At 55.4% G+C, this 14,711-nt stretch overlaps 9 protein-coding genes across 9 annotated transcripts; 5 read left to right on the forward strand and 4 right to left on the reverse strand.

The window, feature by feature from the left end:
- Positions 1–642: 642 nt before the first annotated feature.
- BAUCODRAFT_134158 (uncharacterized protein) lies at positions 643–2,327 on the forward strand (the record flags this gene model as incomplete). The annotated part of the gene is made up of 4 exons (XM_007682502.1): positions 643–1,425; positions 1,474–1,673; positions 1,710–1,748; positions 1,850–2,327. The coding sequence occupies exons 1-4, from the start codon at positions 1,120–1,122 to the stop codon at positions 2,325–2,327; spliced, it is 1,023 nt and encodes a 340-aa protein (XP_007680692.1). The 5' UTR covers positions 643–1,119.
- A 306-nt stretch (positions 2,328–2,633) lies between these two features.
- Positions 2,634–3,533, forward strand: BAUCODRAFT_38312 (uncharacterized protein). The gene is made up of 2 exons (XM_007682184.1): positions 2,634–2,750; positions 2,818–3,533. The coding sequence occupies exon 2, from the start codon at positions 2,880–2,882 to the stop codon at positions 3,525–3,527; it is 648 nt and encodes a 215-aa protein (XP_007680374.1). The 5' UTR covers positions 2,634–2,750; positions 2,818–2,879; the 3' UTR covers positions 3,528–3,533.
- Positions 3,534–3,733: 200 nt separating this feature from the next.
- Positions 3,734–4,042, reverse strand: BAUCODRAFT_151696 (uncharacterized protein; the record flags this gene model as incomplete). Its single annotated transcript, XM_007682503.1, has 1 exon — positions 3,734–4,042. One exon carries the CDS (start codon positions 4,040–4,042, stop codon positions 3,734–3,736), a length of 309 nt encoding a protein of 102 aa, XP_007680693.1.
- Positions 4,043–4,483: 441 nt separating this feature from the next.
- BAUCODRAFT_151697 (uncharacterized protein) lies at positions 4,484–4,809 on the reverse strand (the record flags this gene model as incomplete). Its single annotated transcript, XM_007682504.1, has 2 exons — positions 4,484–4,678; positions 4,753–4,809. 2 exons carry the CDS (start codon positions 4,807–4,809, stop codon positions 4,484–4,486), a joined length of 252 nt encoding a protein of 83 aa, XP_007680694.1.
- Positions 4,810–4,861: 52 nt separating this feature from the next.
- BAUCODRAFT_284084 (uncharacterized protein) lies at positions 4,862–5,164 on the reverse strand. Its single transcript, XM_007682505.1, has one exon. It carries the CDS (start codon positions 5,059–5,061, stop codon positions 4,894–4,896), a length of 168 nt encoding a protein of 55 aa, XP_007680695.1. The 5' UTR covers positions 5,062–5,164; the 3' UTR covers positions 4,862–4,893.
- Positions 5,165–6,939: 1,775 nt separating this feature from the next.
- BAUCODRAFT_38315 (uncharacterized protein) lies at positions 6,940–7,309 on the forward strand. The gene has a single exon (XM_007682185.1). It carries the CDS (start codon positions 6,975–6,977, stop codon positions 7,149–7,151), a length of 177 nt encoding a protein of 58 aa, XP_007680375.1. The 5' UTR covers positions 6,940–6,974; the 3' UTR covers positions 7,152–7,309.
- Positions 7,310–7,822: 513 nt separating this feature from the next.
- BAUCODRAFT_58449 (uncharacterized protein) lies at positions 7,823–8,262 on the forward strand (the record flags this gene model as incomplete). The annotated part of the gene is made up of 3 exons (XM_007682265.2): positions 7,823–7,926; positions 8,016–8,072; positions 8,133–8,262. Coding segments are annotated over 3 exons (291 nt in total), but the record flags the coding sequence as incomplete, so codon positions are not given.
- A 75-nt stretch (positions 8,263–8,337) lies between these two features.
- Positions 8,338–10,561, reverse strand: BAUCODRAFT_38316 (uncharacterized protein). Its single transcript, XM_007682186.1, has 3 exons — positions 9,048–10,561; positions 8,719–8,996; positions 8,338–8,661 (listed from the first exon to the last, which is right to left on the reverse strand). The coding sequence occupies exons 1-3, from the start codon at positions 10,530–10,532 to the stop codon at positions 8,577–8,579; spliced, it is 1,848 nt and encodes a 615-aa protein (XP_007680376.1). The 5' UTR covers positions 10,533–10,561; the 3' UTR covers positions 8,338–8,576.
- Positions 10,562–11,219: 658 nt separating this feature from the next.
- On the forward strand, positions 11,220–12,359 carry BAUCODRAFT_38317 (uncharacterized protein). Its single transcript, XM_007682187.1, has 6 exons — positions 11,220–11,285; positions 11,332–11,442; positions 11,504–11,520; positions 11,570–11,715; positions 11,764–11,844; positions 11,920–12,359. Exons 1-6 carry the CDS (start codon positions 11,227–11,229, stop codon positions 12,049–12,051), a joined length of 546 nt encoding a protein of 181 aa, XP_007680377.1. The 5' UTR covers positions 11,220–11,226; the 3' UTR covers positions 12,052–12,359.
- The last annotated feature ends 2,352 nt before the right edge of the window (positions 12,360–14,711 follow it).

The raw sequence follows: 14,711 nt of genomic DNA on the forward strand, positions 1-14,711 counted from the left end.
GTCGCCGCCAAAGACGACGATGTTATAAGAAGGCATTGTGTGCAGTAATCACAGCTGCCATATTTTGCCGTCTGGAAAGTTTTGGAGGGGCAGTGGAGGGGTTGTTCCGGTGTCGGCCGAGCCATAAGCGCGTCTCAACCTCACTTCATCCTGCGCAGCGCTATTTGCACGCTGCTGGTCATTGACCGTGAGAAGGCGCTGATTCAGACCAGGGCAGTCACAGGGGAAGGGAGCGCAGGCTACCGAATCCCGCATGGACCAAGCTTAAGGGGGAAGCGTTGTCTGAGCTGCCGTAGCGGAGGATCAGATCAACTCAACCCACGCCCACGGGTCGCTAGCCCCCAAAGTGGTGTCCATGTAGCGTAGGTTATCTACTTCCATAAAGCCCAGGCGAAGCGGCACCAGCCCTTCGCCTTTAGTCAGGGGTAAGAGGAGGGGGTAGGAGCGTGTACTCATTGTGCCTGCGTGCAAGCTTGTTGTTGTGTTGGATGCAAACGTCTGAGGGTTCAGCGAAACTTGAAATCTTCGCTTGTGGTGACTGACGCTCTTGCAGGTACACGCGTGCCGTTTGACGTGTTGATTTAGTGCGATCGTAGAGTCGCCGGCTCGTGCCGCTGGAGGACTTGCCACGATACGTCCACACACATGCTCCTACCACACTGGAGTTTTGAGAGGCAGCTGAGCTGTATCTTATGCATTTTCATGACGCTTCCTGCAAGTTGATAGAATGGACTAAGCCTACCTCCTTCGTTAGGGAATATGCGCCACCACCGTGCACGCAATCTAACCAAGAGAGCCGTGCAGCAGTGCGAAGAAGACTCTTTTGCCGTGACCGTCACCGGACAATGTCCACTTGAGGCGGAGAACGCAGCGTGAAGAAGTACTGTTCCCAACGGGAGCAGCGACGGACGGCCTTCCTTCCAGAGAGCTCGGAGCAGGTGGTGGATGTGCCGGAGTTGTACCTAACTTATCCTCGTCAATATGTGGAGTATCTAGACCATTCAGAGATCGCAAGTATCTGCTACCGAGGCTACCATCAGCGGTCCTGCGAGCACGAATGTTGATGGAGACACTGCGAGCAGTGCTGCTGCTCCCGAGGCCGCGACCGTAACCAGCATTATGATCCGGGTCCTCACGAACCATGGCTCTAATCAGCCTGAGGTTATGGATCGCGAGAGGCGCGCGTCGGAGCTGGCGAAAGACAAAGCCATTACCCAACTGCTCGCTGACCTTGCAGAGGCTCCGTCGCGACTGCGGGGTTCTTCCATACGTTTTCTGAAAGAGCATGCGACAAGCATGAAGCATCGTAGCCGCTATCAGAGTGTAATGACTTTCGTAGCGGAGTTAAAGAAGCGTGAGAGAGACAGGATGGCCGAAAATGACAGGTTCACGCGACAGATTGTCGTGCTGAATTGCGAAGTGGCCGTGAGGGATGAGTTAGATGCCTAGAAAGACGACGCGATTGCCACGCAGGCTGACGCCTTGGATGAAGCCGAGAGTAATCAGACCGAGCTGGACGAGGAGAACGAACGTCTTCGGGCGACGGTCAGGGAGTTGAGGCCTGCCTTGAAGACGGCGAAGGCTGGCAGGCCCGGTACTGTTAAGTATGCAGCGCTGACAGCGGAGACTCGTAAACTGAAGGCCGTGGCTCAGAAGCGTGGCGAGTGGACCGGGTAACTGAAGGGGCAGGCTAAAGCGGCAGACGACAGGCTGGAACGGCCAGAGAAGAGGCTCATGGAAGAGTGCGGGTAAGTGAAGAGGAGCCTGCGAGAGAAGGATGAGAGTGGAGCGTGAGCTGCAGCAGGCCGTCCCGAATTGCGAGCAGTAGGACTCGAACGATCGGGGCCAGAATCTGCGTATCGAAACAACTGGAGGCAAATCTCCAGGAGGGCGCGAAGTCGGCAGATACAACGGTGGAGTGTGCAGCTTTTGTGCAGGATAATGATGAACTGAGGGCTGAGTGGATGAAGAGTCGAGCTGAAGTTGAGAATGTAAGGACGGAAATTGAAGGGACGGGGATCGAGCTCAGGAAGAAGGATGCCGAGCTCAAGAAGAACGAAACCGAGCTCAAGAAGAAGCACGCCGAGCTCAACAAGAGGGATGCCGAGCTTGAGAAGACCAAGGCTGAGCTTGAGTCGTTGAAGAGGGGTCAGGAGAGGAAGGGACGGAGCGCGGCGCCGAAGACCATGACTGACGGGACAAAGAGTACCGCCGTGAAGGAGATGCAGACGGCGATGGATGAGTTGGACGAGAGATCGCAGCAGGACGAAGCAGAGGACAAGAGACTGAAGTCGAAGTTGAGGAAGTTGAAGGGGCTTGTGCCATGAGAAAGTATGGATTCAGGATGGTTGTCGGTCGAGCGATGCCAGTTGTATCGTTGTTCTTACCACTGCCGGGCACCATGGAGCAGAAAGATCTACTGCACTATATTCGCGCAGAGTAGGTAGCATATATAAGGTACAGGACACGAAGCCTGAGAAAGAGGTAGAGTGTAGTCCAGCTAAACAGCCGGCTCGGTTTCCGTCTCCATTTCTGGCCAAGCGTCCCGTCTCCTCCCTCTTCGTCATCGTTCCGTGCCTCCGATCAGATCTCACTCGTCAATCTTAGGAACAGATGCAGCTAACCATTTAAATGTCAAATGCTGCTGCTTATTTGGCCATGCGGAGTCTTCTCTCCTCCGATTAGTGGCAAACAGCAGCCCAGACAAGACGTCACTGCCAACCGCTGTTCGATGGACTGGTTCCGTATAGGTAGGTCTGTCAATACGTAGTAGTTCTCCTTTGCACTGTGTTGTTAGACAAAATCCATTCCACGCAGATTACTCCCGCGAAACAGCACAACAGCATACCCAGAAATCTCATTAAGCAACCTTCAACAACATGCCTTCCGCCGACGCTCCAGGCGAGCAATTCGAGCCTCGCCAAACCTCGACCACCGATGACTACAAGCCTGATCCGTCGAAGTCGATCAAGCTATCGCCGGCGCGACAGGCACTAGTCGACGACATCATCGCCCTCTACTCATGCGAGCCCACCATCCGCCGTGTAGAGCGGTACACCCCCGACTGCGTCTACGACGACCAGTTCGTCTACGCCAATGACCGCTACAAGATGGCTGGTCAGTGGTTCGCTCTTCCGAAACTGTTCAATGCGTCGAAGAACGAGGGCTACGAGGTCATTAAGAATGACCGCGACTTGATCCAGTTCAAGAACGAGCAGAGTTGGACATTCAAGCTCATCCCGAAGACGGCGACGATCAATGCGCTTGTTAGCTTGAGCTTGGATCCCAGCACGGTGGACAGTGACTTCATCCAGGTCAAGTACCATAAGGATCAGGCGAATGATAAGGACTACAGCCACGAGGGTGTTGGCTTTAGCTTTAAGAAGTGGCAAGCGGATAATGTGGCTAAGAATATGAATGCGAAGGAAGTAGAGTACTTTGCGAAGGACAAAAGTGCGGCGAAGGAGGAGGTGAAGAGGTATGGTACTGGCACGGAGGAAGGCAGTGCGCCGAAGAAGGACTTTTAATGGGCTTGATGCTTTGCATCTACTGAGGCGGGCTACGCCGCCTTGACCGGCTCACGGACGAGGATAGCAGTCCCTCCGCTTGCTGTGCGGCTCTAATGGAGAAGCGAGCATATTGCTCACTGCGATCCGATCCCTGACCTTCGCTATCTCCGCCCTACCAATGCAGACATACTCGCAAGGCCGCTGATTCGTCCAAATCTGTCCCATCAGCTACCCTCCTCTTGAAGTCCTCCACCTCCGAGAACTTTATCGACTTGCACACTCTCCGCCACGCCCTCTCCTTTCGTCGCCTTGTCCTTCTCACTCAGCGCCGCGTACTCCTTCGACACCTTCTCGAACTCCGCCTTCAACTTGTCATACCTCTCCTCCATGAGTCGGTAAAGCACCTCCCATTTTCCGGGACCTGTTGATTCGTGATGGGCCTTATAGGCCTTGTTCTCTTTCTCACGCGCCTCGACCTCCACCTTCACCTGGTGAAAGTCGCGCTTGGAGTCCTTCAGACCCTGGTAGTGCATGGCCCGTGAGGCGTAATTTGACTTGACTGGGGAGGACTGGTTGGGAATTGGCGAGATCTTGTTGGCGGCCTAGTCCATGGCTAATGATTGGACTGGAGTGATACTGTAATACGAGACTGTGGATGGTGGTATGTTACGGCTATTCTGTGTTATGTGTCTTGGAGTGTTTGGCAAACTAATGCACAAACCGCGCTCTTTCATGCGCCAATCAGTAACGCGAGTATGAGCGGCAACACGTTCACTTCACCAAGCATTCTCCTACGATGATGCCTCCCAGGATGTGACAATGAAGTGTTTCACTGACAGCTTCGCCGATAATGATTAACACCGGGCGGACTACTTCCATCCCATGCGTCATAGAGGCGGAAGTGGCATATTGTTACCATTGACGGAACGGACATTGAGACTTGATATCCTCGACGAGAACACCCCAGAAATTCATCAATGGTGCTTGTTCATCGCCTCGTCGAGCTTCCTGCCAGCGTCGTCCACACCCTTCTGCAGCGAGTCGCCTGCTTTCTTCGCATCGGGATGAATGTCGCCAGTGCCGCCGGAGGGGTGGTGGGTAGACTTGTTGCCGCCCAGCAATTCATCGGCAAAAGAGTTGACGTTCTTGCGCACGTCTTCCCCCATTTCCTGTAACCGTTGTCAGTGGCAGCAGTCAGCAAGTCACATGACAAGCGACTATGTGAGGGGAATTGGTGGCGTACACCGATCGCACTGAACGCGCCCTTCGTTTCCTTGGCCGCCTTCTCGCCTTCGGCCATCGTTCAATGGAGACTATGTGAGTCCTCGAGTACTTGATACTCCGTAAGATGGTGCACTGCTTTGGAAGCTTTTATCAAATGCGCTTACCTTCGACATCGATTGAAGACTGAACCACGACCGTTTCTTGGCGACGGGTGTTCCCGCTGTCGCATGAGCGATTCCGGGGTTGGCTGATTTGTCGCCGTCACGCATACAACAACCTCGCCAAGGGAGAGAGCGTGTGCCTGCAGCTCCATTAACATTTCGCCCATACCATCAGAGACGGCGTTGGTCCGGTGAAGGCTTATTGAACACACCTGGTTGAGTCAACCACAGCAATAGCGACGCCGGATGAGGGTGGCTTAACCGAGCTGTCTGCGTGAGGAGGTGCTTCCTCCTCGCCTGCTCGCTGCGCGGGCGAGAGCGCTCCTTCACCACCACCGAACCAACCTGGAGGCACCATCTCACATCAGCGAAGATGTCCAACTTCGCCATGTCGCCGCCGCAGAAGCCGGCACCCCGGCCTTTCTCGCCAGCATCGTACCAGGCAGCCGGCTCTCCGACAAGTGCCTCCTCATACGGCCAGCCGCCTGCGAAGCGTCCACGACTATCACCCGACGCCCGCTCGCCACAGAGCGCCGGCCTTCCATATGCCGCAACACCATCATATGGCATCTACGGCAACCCATATGCTCCGCAAGCATCAGCACACTCACCATACCCCAGCCCGTCAACCTTTGCAGGCCCGCCGCAAAGCTCCTTCAACACCCCGCAGTACCATCCGCAGTGGCAGTCACAACCGCCCACTCCGGCGCCTGCACCGCGGGGACAGATGAGCCCTCCAGTGTCGCAGAGTCAGAGCTCGCAGATGATGCCTCCGCCTCCACGTCCCGACAACCGAGCTAATATCGAGGATATTGGCGATTCACTGCATCAGTCCGGTATCAATATAAGAGATGAGGAGAACTATATGCATTCGGACTTCGACCGGCGATACGGCGTCAACAACAGTTTCGGCTCGACCATACAAGCGACGTCGTTCGGCAGTACTACGATGTCCCCTGGCAACAGCTTCAACATGCTTACTCAAAGCACGTCGTTCAGCCAGCAAGCTTCGAACGGTGCCTTCGCCGGTACTTTAGGACAGCCGCAGTCGGAAGAAGATATCGAGAATGAGATGAAGCGCAAGCGCGCAGACGCCGCTCGAGCTCGAAACGAGCGTCTTCAGCACCACATGAACAATCAGTTTCTTCTAACAAACTGCGTTCGCAAGCGGCTCATGGATCGCACGACGGAACAGGGTGTATCCATGAACACGCAGGGCCTCTATCAGCGGCAAGAGCTTCCGAAGACGAACGTCATGGTTAATACTCAGGTCGATCAAGGCATGGTGGCCACTTCGGTGGACAGCAGACCTGAGTTTACCGCAGCCAAAGGCGAGCCATTTGAGCAGCTGATGTGCTTGATTTCCCTTGCGACCGGGGAGTGCATGCGTGGGCTACTTGATGAAGCATATGGGCTAGCGCGGGCTAGGAGATACGGTGATCATGGACGGGTACCTCCTGACTTCGCACATATTGCCGTCGGACATGGTGAGAGAAGGCAGGAAAGCGTGGTGCCAGAGAATGTGACTCGTACCCAGTGGGACAAGGTGCCGGGTGAGGGCGATGAGATGGCAAACGGTGGTGACGACGAGCACACTGTCACTGCGCAAGCCCAGCCAACAATTTCTTTCCAATCTGCGGTTGCTGCTAAGCTGCGTGAAGTGGTGAGACGCGACAAAGCAGCCGAAGAAGAGCGCATCAAGAAGCGCGAGGCGCGCCGAAAAGCTGCCGCAGAACGCATCGATGCGGCATCCGCCGATGCCACCATGACTGACGCCGCGCCCGAAAATGCAGCTGCTCCATCCGACGCCGCAGCACCGGTGAAGGTGAGTAAGAAGGAACAGGCCCGTCGCGACAAAGAAGCAAAGAATCTCTCAGAAGCCCACTCACACAGCACCACAAACCAAACCGCAGCAATGATGGCTTTAGGTGGGAAGAAGATGAGTCGGTACTCCTGGATGAGTGGTGGAAGCCAAGCGAGTCTGCAGAACCGGTACAAAGCCCCGGCCGCCACAGACTCCGGTACTTCTACTCCTGGACCGGCCGTCAAGCAGGAAGGCGCATCGCCCGGCGCTAGCGGGATGACAACGGTTGGAGCGAGCTCGCAACAGCAGCCTGCTACAGTCTCTGAGTGGGGTGACTGGAGGGAGGACGGGCCCGCAGGCAAGGGTATCCAGGGGCGAGACTGGGTGCTCGTGCTTGAGAGGGACGGGCATCATAAGAAAGCTTTGCAGAGGCTGTTGATGAAGCTTTCTTGAGCAGTCGCACCCGGAAAAGGGCATATTGGATGCGTTCCGCTGGAAGATGGCCGTAAAGCTTTGTCTCCAGCAAGTGTTAATTATCGAATACGGATGCCTTTAGCGATGGTGTTGGACCGGTACCAAACGAAGCATACAGATCGACCGCATGATACTGTCACCAATGAAATACAGCGGCAAGTATGCATCACAGTGACTGCTGTCCCTGTCTAAGAGCGCGAACCCGGTCACACAAGACTTGTCCCGATACCCTGCACTGCAACACCTTTGTAATCAAGTGGGAGTGGCGTACTGTCTCACGTTGCACAGATGGCAGCAAACAATGTCTTGGTTCGGTAGGTGAGATCGCACCTTCATTCCTTGCTTGGGCTGTTAGCAGAACTTATATCGCCGCATTCCGTACCAGTTTCACAAAATTAAGTTGACATCATCTTGCTTCTCGAGTCTCTACAGCTTTCGGCACCTGGAAACTGCTCGCAAGCTTAACATCCCACTCCGTGCCACCCCCCAAGATGCGAGTCTTCACCCTGCCTCTCGCACTCCTCGCAGCTTTGGTCCACCACGCTGTCGCCATCCCCGCCGCTCTGCACCCACCAACACCGCACCGCTACCCTGCAGCGGACTCACGCTTCAGCTTCTCCCACACGCTCAAGAACATCGGCAAGCGCGCCAGCAATGTATCTGCCGGTATCACACTGTGTACCGGCATCAACTTCACAAGCAGCTGCGACAGTGTCGCCTGGCCGGTCAACGAGTGCATTGCTCTAAACGACTAGTAGGTCCATCCTCCATCATGCAGCTAGCCCTGAGGGGTTGCGGCGGGCAGGGAGGGCGTAAGCACGCTGACCATGGGTGCAAACATAGTTCTGGCAAGACGTTGAGTTTCCGGCCAGACGCGGGCTTTGAGTGTTTGTTGATGCAGTAAGCTAAGTGGTTTGTCGTTACGGTAGAGGTTGGGATAGGTCTAACAGTGCGTGGCAGAGATCGATGCAATGGGAACGAACAGTATGCCGACCTTTACCATGATAGCATCGAGGACAGCGACCTCAGTAGATTGAGCTGGATCAACATGACGCGAAGCTATGAGTGCTTCACAACGACAGTGGCGTGACGAGCATGTACAGCAGCGGCAGACTGTGTAGCAGAGATGTCTCGCTATCAGCGGTGGTATGAGAGCAAGTGTAATGTGTGATGCGGCAAGCAAGCCACTGGGGATCCAGCCGGAGGCCTAATGAACATTCATATCATATGCAGAAGCACTTTTATGTCGGAGGCCGTAGTCAATGGTACCTTGTCTTCAAGAACGCCGAACGCCCGATATTACGGCTTCATCGGCGGCCAGCGAACAACACGCCGTACCATCATCCCTTTACTATTCGGCGGCCCAAAGGCACGGTATTAAGCTGAGCTGCCCAAAGCTCTTCCTCATAATGGGTATCTCATCATGGTAGGGGGGTTGGCTGCATCGAAGACTGCACCAGTCTTGCGTCTGAACATCGCCAGAGATATGCTGCGTACAATGTCAGGGGAATCAGATGCATATTACACAGTACGATCTCTGACTCACCTCATGCCGACCTTGTTACCCACATCGGACAGATTGCCTTCTTGCTCAAAGTCCATGCTGTACAGCCAACGGCTCATCCACTCCAGGCGCTCCGGCTTCTCGTACGGAACGTGCACGATAATGTTCTGCATTACACGCGACGGCCCCACGCCTTCGAGATCATCACCTTGGATATCGTAGCCGCCGCGTTCGAGGTAATCCGGGTCCAGCATGGCGAGCATCTTGTCGCAAAGACACTTGGCAATACCTTGCATAGTGCGGTCTTTTGCGACGTAGACCTACAATCCTGTCAGTGATTGTCAGCTTTTTGAGAGGATTGCGGCAGGCACCTCGATCTCGCATGTAAAGCGATACATCCCCATCATGTCGTGGAAGTCGTCCGCCGTGGCGAAACCAACGATCCGATCAGGAAGCCAAATGTCTTCGCCGCCTCCGCGGTGCCTTCTGCCACCACGACGAGGCAACTTCCCTCCTCGCTCACAGGCGACGAGGAAAGGCAGCGTGTTGCTCATGACGCGGTCATATCGCATTTGCATGTCGGCTGTCGTTCGTGTCTCGGTCTCTGGTGTACAACAGGTGAAGTCGACGTAGTAATTGTAGATGTCCCGTACTTGGGCCATGTCGCTGGCCTTAGCCATTCGCAAGTAGATATTCACGCCAGGCTTGATGCGCTGGTGTGCAGCTGAGTTTGATGGCAATTTGCTCAACTTGCTTGCGCGGTTCTTCTCGCGCTGAAGCTTTTCCTGCGCTTTCTTCTGCTTGGCCTCGCGCTCTGCTCTTTCCGCTCGCTTCCGATTTTCGGCATGATTGTCGGAGCCTTGGTCAGCTTCGCGAGCTGCTTTCTCCCGCAGATTCTCTTCGTTGGGATCAAAGCCGGAAATCTCTGGATGAGAGCATGGCGAAAGTAGAACGCAGTCAGATGGTGCTCCATACAGCACCCACCAAGGCCTGGCCCCAGTAAGATCGTCATCATCGAGGGGGCGAGGCTCCACAGACGCCAGTAGGTCGGCGAAGAAGACATTCGGCGCCTGGTTCCCGATGACGACTGGCACCCAGTAACGCGGCGCCAGGTCGTTGGCAGCGTTCTTTCCATCGAGCACCAAAGCCTCCTCAATGCCGCTTTGCAGGCCGTGCAAGTCGTTCTCGACTGCATCTAGCCACTTCTCGATGCGCGCTAGCGTGCCAGAGTCGCTGAATCCAGGTCTAGCATCCCAGTCGATCGGTGCGGGCGCCCAGCCGCCGGTCCAGTCGGTCAACTTGGAGCCACCATAATCGGCGGCACGCTTCTTCTTGTCCTCACCCCAGCCACTGTCTGCTTGAAGTGAGTCGACCACGGACCTTTCGGAGTTCCAGTTCGTTTCCCACCGCTTGGGAACTGGCTTTGGGATATCGTTCTTGTTCGGCCATCTTTGGCTGCGGAGAGCTTTATTGCCAGGTTCGCACCTGAAGCCACCTCTGCCGCGGCCTTGGAAGTGCCCGCGTCCGCGAAACTCGGGAGGAGGATCTTCAGAGTATTGACTCGCGCCTATGCTTCGCTGCGCTGTGGCGGACTTTGCTGGCTTTGGCTCGCTGACCCTACACCCGAAGTCTGATGCAAGCTTGGCTTTGATGTCGCCACCGTTCGTTACATCAGATGAAAGCTTGGAGTCATGCCGAGACAGAGACAGCGGGTTAGCCTCTGCTCGGTTAGAGAATGACAATGCGTGGTCGGCATGAGGCGTGGTTTGCTTGGTTGCTACAGCCGCAGGCTCGCAAGAGAGCGTCGGCTCTGCTGCTGCGGGACGCTTGACAGCTGTGCTATCTGTGGGCCGCATGCCATGCTTTGGCGGCGACGACTGACTTGGTGGCTGCAGAGGCAGTTTGACCTTTGGTCGCAAGTGCGGCGGCAATATCTTTGGTGGCATGGCGTCGTTCATGATGTCCCCAACAGCTTCTACGTGTTGTGATGGACAATCGAATTTGTGGAATTGGGGTCGCAGGAAGCTCGCGGCCTGATCAGGTTTGTAAGCCTCGCCCGACAACAGTTCTTGAAATCCTATTGTACGTGAGTCATGTGTTTCGTATGACATCGTGTTGCCGAGAGTCTGTCGGCGGAGGAAGGTGGGCTGGATGAAGTTGCTCCTTCCGTGTTGAACCGGCAGGTTGACATCATTTTCATCATGGCATAGGAAGGACGGGACCTTCTGACGACGAGGACGTCTGCGTCCGTCACCATGCGTGAGGAGCCAGGCCCCATCACCGGGTTGTGGCAGGGGAAAGCTGGCGGCCATGATCAACTCGAGGTCACTGCGTGTTTGCAGCGCTCCCAAGCCGGTCCGGTGTTGTGGCAAGAACGCCTTGAGTGGCGACAAGCTGAGAAAAGGCAACGCTGAATTCAGAGGATGTTAGTAGGGCGACCGTCATCACCGAACTGTAAGTGCTGGCGGTGGCACACGTGACAAGCAGAAGTGAGAAGACGCCACGCTTTGGTGTCTTTCTTCCTTCCTACGCAAATGTCAGATCGTCAAGATGTTGTCGATATTGAGGAAAGCTCGACTGAAAGACAAAGAGATGAGGATACTGATGCTGTTGGTCCACTGAGCTACTGTCAAGGGCCTTGCTGATGCCGATAAGTGGTCTTGACAACGCTGGAAAGACCACGATAGTGAAGAAGATTATGAATGAAGATGTCAACAGTGTGAGCCCCACGTTGGGCTTTATCATCAAGACGATCGACTACGACGGGTGAGCAAGCGAATGTGACTGCAAATGTGGAACGCGAGTGAGTGCTGATGGAGGAGTGAAGCTACAAACTGAACATTTGTGAGTTCAAGTAGCGATGTCTCTGTGATGGATGCTCACCAGGTCCTAGGGGATGTCGGCGGTCAGAAGACACTTCGCACGTACTGGAAGAACTACTTCGAGAAGACAGACACGCTCATCTGGGTGGTTGATGCTACTGACCGAGAGCGCCTTGTTGACTGCAGGCAAGAACTGCATGGTCTGCTTGTCCAGGAGGTCAGTCTTCGCCGTTGCCTCATCTCGGACGTATGCTGACGCCTGCAGCGTCTTATGGGCGCGTCTCTGCTTGTTTTCAAAAACAAAAGCGACGTCTCGGGCTGCATGACTGAGAACGACATTCGTGAGGTGCGCATTTCGTCGCGTCCTCCTTTCCCCACTTATCCGGGCGTTTCTACGGTATAACTTACCTAAGCGCTACAGGGGCTACAGCTCGACAACATCCAGACGCATCGGTGGCATATTTTACCGTGCTCTGCAATGACCGGTCAGAATTTGCAGCAGGGTCTTGCGTGGGTTGTTCAGGATGCGAAAGACCGTCTCTTTCTCTATTGATGGTCGACCGAGGAAGGCAACGCGATGCGCATAGTCCGAGACGACGCGCTACGCCCTACCGTTGGAATTAGCGCCACCATCTTGCGGCATCGTGGTCAATGCGATGATCTTGTCACGCAAACCGCACAGCTTCACCGTTATCGAGGATCCAATGCAGTGGCCAAAGGGCAGCAAAGGAGTAATAGCAAACTAGTTGGCGAAGTCGACATGGTCGGACAGAGTGTCAACAAGCACCAACACCAGCGCGCATTCCAGTCAATAGGCGTTACGCACGATCTAGATAGACTCTAAAACTGAACATACCCTGAATGATCCTTGAAAATATCCGTGTAATTACTGCTTTCCATCTAACACGTCTTCCGCGGTCTCTGAATGCGTTGGTCCCGTATGCTAAGATCCCTGCAATATGGCTTCTGTTGATGCGGTTGATGCGCCTCCTTCCCCCTCCTCCGCTAAACGCGATCCTCATGACATTGAACCTGCAGAGTTCCTTGAGACGATACGCGAACTGACGCGCAGGAGGGAAGAGGAAGACCTTGAAAGGTATCGGAAGCTCCAGGAGGAGGTTGAGCAGAGCCGGGCGGAAAGAAGTCGGCACAGAGCTGGTCAGTCTTCAATGTGAAATTGCTCGCGACAGCCGCTCTGCGTTGCATGCATGCAATACTAACATGCAGATGGAACAATAGAGCGCGAACATTCACATTCACCACCAAAGTCTTCCACAATCAACCGAAGGCAGCGGCGAAGATCACCAACAAGCTCCAATGGACCAAGTACCCCTACGCCATTGAACGCTTTCTCAACGACCCAAGCGAACATGGATTCCGCTCCGGCGAACCCACCGTCTCCCACCAAAGACATTCCCGAATTTAAAGGCTTTGGATCAGCAAGAAGCTCAGTAACAAGCAATGGCGGCCTTGATTCCACGGGTGGCTCTCACACTCCGCAAAGCGCAAGCAGCCTGGCCCGTTCCGGCACTTTGACATGGCAGCGCCGACCAGGTTCCAGGCCGGGCAGCCGACCAGCGTCAGTCATTGAAGCTAACAAGGGAAGTTTGGCTCAGCGGGTAAATACAAACGGACAGGATGAACCAACTAGGGATCAGATTGCCGCCTCGCTTGCGTCGCGAGACCCCTCCTGGTTCAAGCAGACCGGAGAGAGAGGAGTAGGTTCGGCGGCATACAGGAGAAGCAAGGATGCAACCGCGGACGAAGGAATGCTAGCACGAGAACGGAGAGGGCTGCCAGGCATGTCGCGTCCAGTCTCTACGGACACTGAGGAAGGAGCAACCGCTACACCTTCCCACGATGTCGGGAGCAACCTCGGATCTCGACCCAGCTCAGTCAGGGACAGTGGTACTGCAAGCAATCGCTACTCAATCGCAACGTCAAGTTCCACACCAAGCAAAGCTGACCTCAAGTCGCTTGTTGCCGCAGACGAGGCACAGCACCAAGCCTCTCCGCTGTCCAATCGCACCTCGACAGCTAGTGGCGAGTCGGTCAGCATAGGCCGCGGACCGACAATGTCGAATTCTCAGGCCCGGCTTGGAGAAGCTGTGGAGAGACCAAGCTCTCCTACCAAGGGCAGTGGTGGCTTCGTTCAAAGTGCGATGATGAAACGTACCGAAAGCGTGAGCAAACGCTGGAGCGCGCAGTCAGGCGTCGCGCCGAGCAGACAAGGCTCGGTCGCGAGTCTCCGCAGCGGGTACCGTGAGCTTCAAGGATCACATAGCACGCCGAAGTTGGAGGCCACGTCTATCAGCAGGGAAGGGAGCAATGAGCCGGCGTCGAGACCAACTTCGAGCAGCAGCAGCGACTTGCTTGCGCTCGCTGCTGCAAAAGACAGCGGCGATGGCTTCGCCAAGCCAGCCCTACCACACCACAGCCGCAGCAAATCCGCTGTACCGCATGCGGACGGAGAAGCCACTTCACGACCTGGCAGTCCTTCCAAGCCCTGGAGTCCGACCAAATCGAGCTGGATCGAGACTTCGCTTACCCGGCCTGAGTCGCCCAAGCCTTCCCCATCGCGGAACTCCCAACCAACCTGGATGGCGAACATTGCGAAGGCCAAAGCAGAACGTGCTAGCGCTGACTCGACACCACGTACGGGAACGCCAAAGCCTGATGATGAACTTGCCAGGCCTCCCTCGCCACAAAAGCCCGTAGCGTTTGGCCAGAGTGTGTTGAGAAGGTCGGAGTCGCGGGATCTGTCTCTACCGCCAAAACGGAGCGCGCTGTCAACCACGACACAGACGGACTCCCGTCCAGATCAAGCCGCAGTGTCGCGTGAACCCACGGCGGTCAGCTTGCGCGCTTCGGCAGCGCCAGCACAGGCTAAAGTCGAGGACACGAGTCAGCAAGACAGCAGGTCAGACGTCCAAAGTCATAACCTGAGCCGTTTCACCGCCCAGCCTGCGGAGGCAGCCGTAGAAACTGAATACATTCAGCCAACGGCCGCAGATCCTACCTCACCGATCGGCTCCTCGCAAAAGACGTCAGAGCTGCCAATTAACGATGAGCAGCAGAAAGTTGAACGCGCGCAGGCTGCGACGACAATAGCAACAACCAAAGCCAAACCAGAACCGCCAGTGAAGCCACCGACTGACTTTCGGAGCACTCTACGTTCGAGACCCGTCACTGGTACTAAGCAACAAGAAGCGC

The sequence above is a fragment of the Baudoinia panamericana genome (genome assembly GCF_000338955.1).
Source record: "Baudoinia panamericana UAMH 10762 unplaced genomic scaffold BAUCOscaffold_13, whole genome shotgun sequence".
Classification (NCBI taxonomy): Eukaryota; Fungi; Ascomycota; class Dothideomycetes; order Mycosphaerellales; family Teratosphaeriaceae; genus Baudoinia; species Baudoinia panamericana.

Bases quoted from the DNA above. Each gene is read 5' to 3' on its own strand.
- BAUCODRAFT_38312 (XM_007682184.1), top strand. From the start codon at position 2,880: ATGCCTTCCGCCGACGCTCCAGGCGAGCAATTCGAGCCTCGCCAAACC.
- BAUCODRAFT_284084 (XM_007682505.1), bottom strand. From the start codon at position 5,061: ATGGGCGAAATGTTAATGGAGCTGCAGGCACACGCTCTCTCCCTTGGC.
- BAUCODRAFT_38315 (XM_007682185.1), top strand. From the start codon at position 6,975: ATGACAACGGTTGGAGCGAGCTCGCAACAGCAGCCTGCTACAGTCTCT.
- BAUCODRAFT_38316 (XM_007682186.1), bottom strand. From the start codon at position 10,532: ATGCGGCCCACAGATAGCACAGCTGTCAAGCGTCCCGCAGCAGCAGAG. The intron at 8,997-9,047 runs GTGCCTGCCGCA...ACAGGATTGTAG, and splicing joins GCTTTACATGCGAGATCGAG to GTCTACGTCGCAAAAGACCG. The intron at 8,662-8,718 runs GTGAGTCAGAGA...CATTGTACGCAG, and splicing joins GGTAACAAGGTCGGCATGAG to CATATCTCTGGCGATGTTCA.
- BAUCODRAFT_38317 (XM_007682187.1), top strand. From the start codon at position 11,227: ATGTTGTCGATATTGAGGAAAGCTCGACTGAAAGACAAAGAGATGAGG. The intron at 11,716-11,763 runs GTCAGTCTTCGC...TGACGCCTGCAG, and splicing joins ATGGTCTGCTTGTCCAGGAG to CGTCTTATGGGCGCGTCTCT. The intron at 11,845-11,919 runs GTGCGCATTTCG...TAAGCGCTACAG, and splicing joins CTGAGAACGACATTCGTGAG to GGGCTACAGCTCGACAACAT.